The sequence below is a fragment of the Odocoileus virginianus genome, chromosome 25 (assembly GCF_023699985.2).
Source record: "Odocoileus virginianus isolate 20LAN1187 ecotype Illinois chromosome 25, Ovbor_1.2, whole genome shotgun sequence".
Lineage (NCBI taxonomy): Eukaryota > Metazoa > Chordata > Mammalia > Artiodactyla > Cervidae > Odocoileus > Odocoileus virginianus.
In genome coordinates this window covers 13,227,051-13,228,860 of record NC_069698.1, presented here as the reverse complement: position 1 = coordinate 13,228,860, position 1,810 = coordinate 13,227,051, and the positions used below count along the sequence as shown (strand labels likewise).

Below are 1,810 nucleotides of genomic sequence, written 5' to 3'. Positions count from 1 at the left end.
GTATTCTGGTTTGGAAAACACCAGACAAGACTATCAGCTTCCTAATTATTGTTGCTAATTCTGCTTTTCCCTCTCTGCAGAGTATTTTTTACATTACCAAACATTTAATTTAAAAAATATCTTGCCATGAATTTCCTAGTCCTAAAACTTTTCAATGCATACCTACTGCCAAAGAAATAAAGTTCAAGATCCTTCAAATGGCATTAAAATCACTATAATTCAAACTTCTTTCCCCTCAACCCTCATCCAAGTCCCAGATGTGGAATGTTTCTAACACACAGAAGTATCCTCACAAATTTAGCTCATTTTATAATGTCTGTCCTTTCTTCCAAGTCTTTTAATTCCTGCACATTTTTTGAACTGACTTACATTTTCCATTATGCCAATTCCTCAGATTATTTTTCATTGTCATGACAGTAGTGAATAAAATTAACGGCATTCTGACAAGTGCATGGTTTTATTTCAACTACTTATTCCCATATTATTTTTATATAATCTTAATGAATGTTCCTTTTACATTTACTGCATTTCATTTTAGGAGCTATCCAGTAACAACATGGATGCTAAAAATGCAACATCACTGACAGAATTTGTTCTCACAGGACTTACATATCAACCAGATTGGCATATTCACCTGTTCCTGATGTTCCTGATAATATACCTCATCACCACTGTAGGAAACCTTGGACTAATTGCTCTCATCTGCAATGATCCTCACCTTCACATCCCCATGTACTTATTCCTTGGGAGTTTAGCCTTTGTGGATGCTTGGATCTCATCCACTGTGACTCCCAAGATGCTTGTCAACTTCCTGGCCAAGAGGAAGATGATTTCTCTCTCTGAATGCATAACACAGTTGTTTTCCTTTGCATTCAGCGCAACCACGGAATGTTTCCTCTTGGCAACAATGGCATTTGATCGGTATGTGGCCATATGCAAACCATTGCTTTATTCAGTGATCATGACCAATAGATTATGCATCCGACTATCAGTCTTATCATTTGTAGGTGGCCTTATTCATTCCATAATTCATATAGGTTTCTTATTCAGATTAACCTTCTGTAAGTCTAACATAATACACCACTTTTACTGTGACATCATGCCACTGTTTAAGATTTCTTGTACTGACCCTTCAATCAATGTTCTGATGGTATTTATTTTCTCAGGGTCAATACAAGTGTTCACCATTCTTACTGTTCTTGTCTCTTATATACTTGTTCTCTTCACAATCTTAAAAAATAAATCCATACAAGGCATAAGGAAGGCCTTCTCCACCTGTGGAGCCCACATCCTGTCTGTCTCTTTATATTATGGGCCCCTTCTCTTCAGGTATGTGCATCCTGGTTCTGCACAAACAGATGCTCAAGATATGATGGACTCTCTATTTTACACTGTTATAATCCCTTTGTTAAATCCAATCATCTATAGCCTGAGAAATAAGAAAGTCATAGACTCACTGACAAAAGTGTTAAAGAGCAATGTTTAGATTTCATAATGTTATCTGTAGTCTTTTTTTAATTATTAAAATCATCACATGATTGTAAAGATTAGACATGTCTCTATTTTGGTTAGTGTTCCAAGCTTCTTGTGTTTATAACTGCCTTTGTTTTCTAAGGTGTTATGACTTAAAGTGTTAGCATTAATATACTCCTTAAAATATTTGTATATGTTGTTCAAAAATACAAAGAACTTTAAACAAGTATTTATGTCATGCTATAATAATTGAAGCAGAATACAAATTAACACTTTAGTGCTTAAATGTTCTTTAATTCAGCTTCGTAAAGTCATTAAGCATTGAGGTAGGATAGTT

General features: G+C 34.8%; 1 protein-coding gene across 1 annotated transcript; it reads left to right on the top strand.

Moving 5' to 3' along the window:
- Positions 1–547: 547 nt before the first annotated feature.
- LOC139031096 (olfactory receptor 5H2-like) lies at positions 548–1,486 on the top strand. The gene has a single exon (XM_070455216.1). The coding sequence runs from the start codon at positions 557–559 to the stop codon at positions 1,484–1,486; it is 930 nt and encodes a 309-aa protein (XP_070311317.1). The 5' UTR covers positions 548–556.
- The last annotated feature ends 324 nt before the right edge of the window (positions 1,487–1,810 follow it).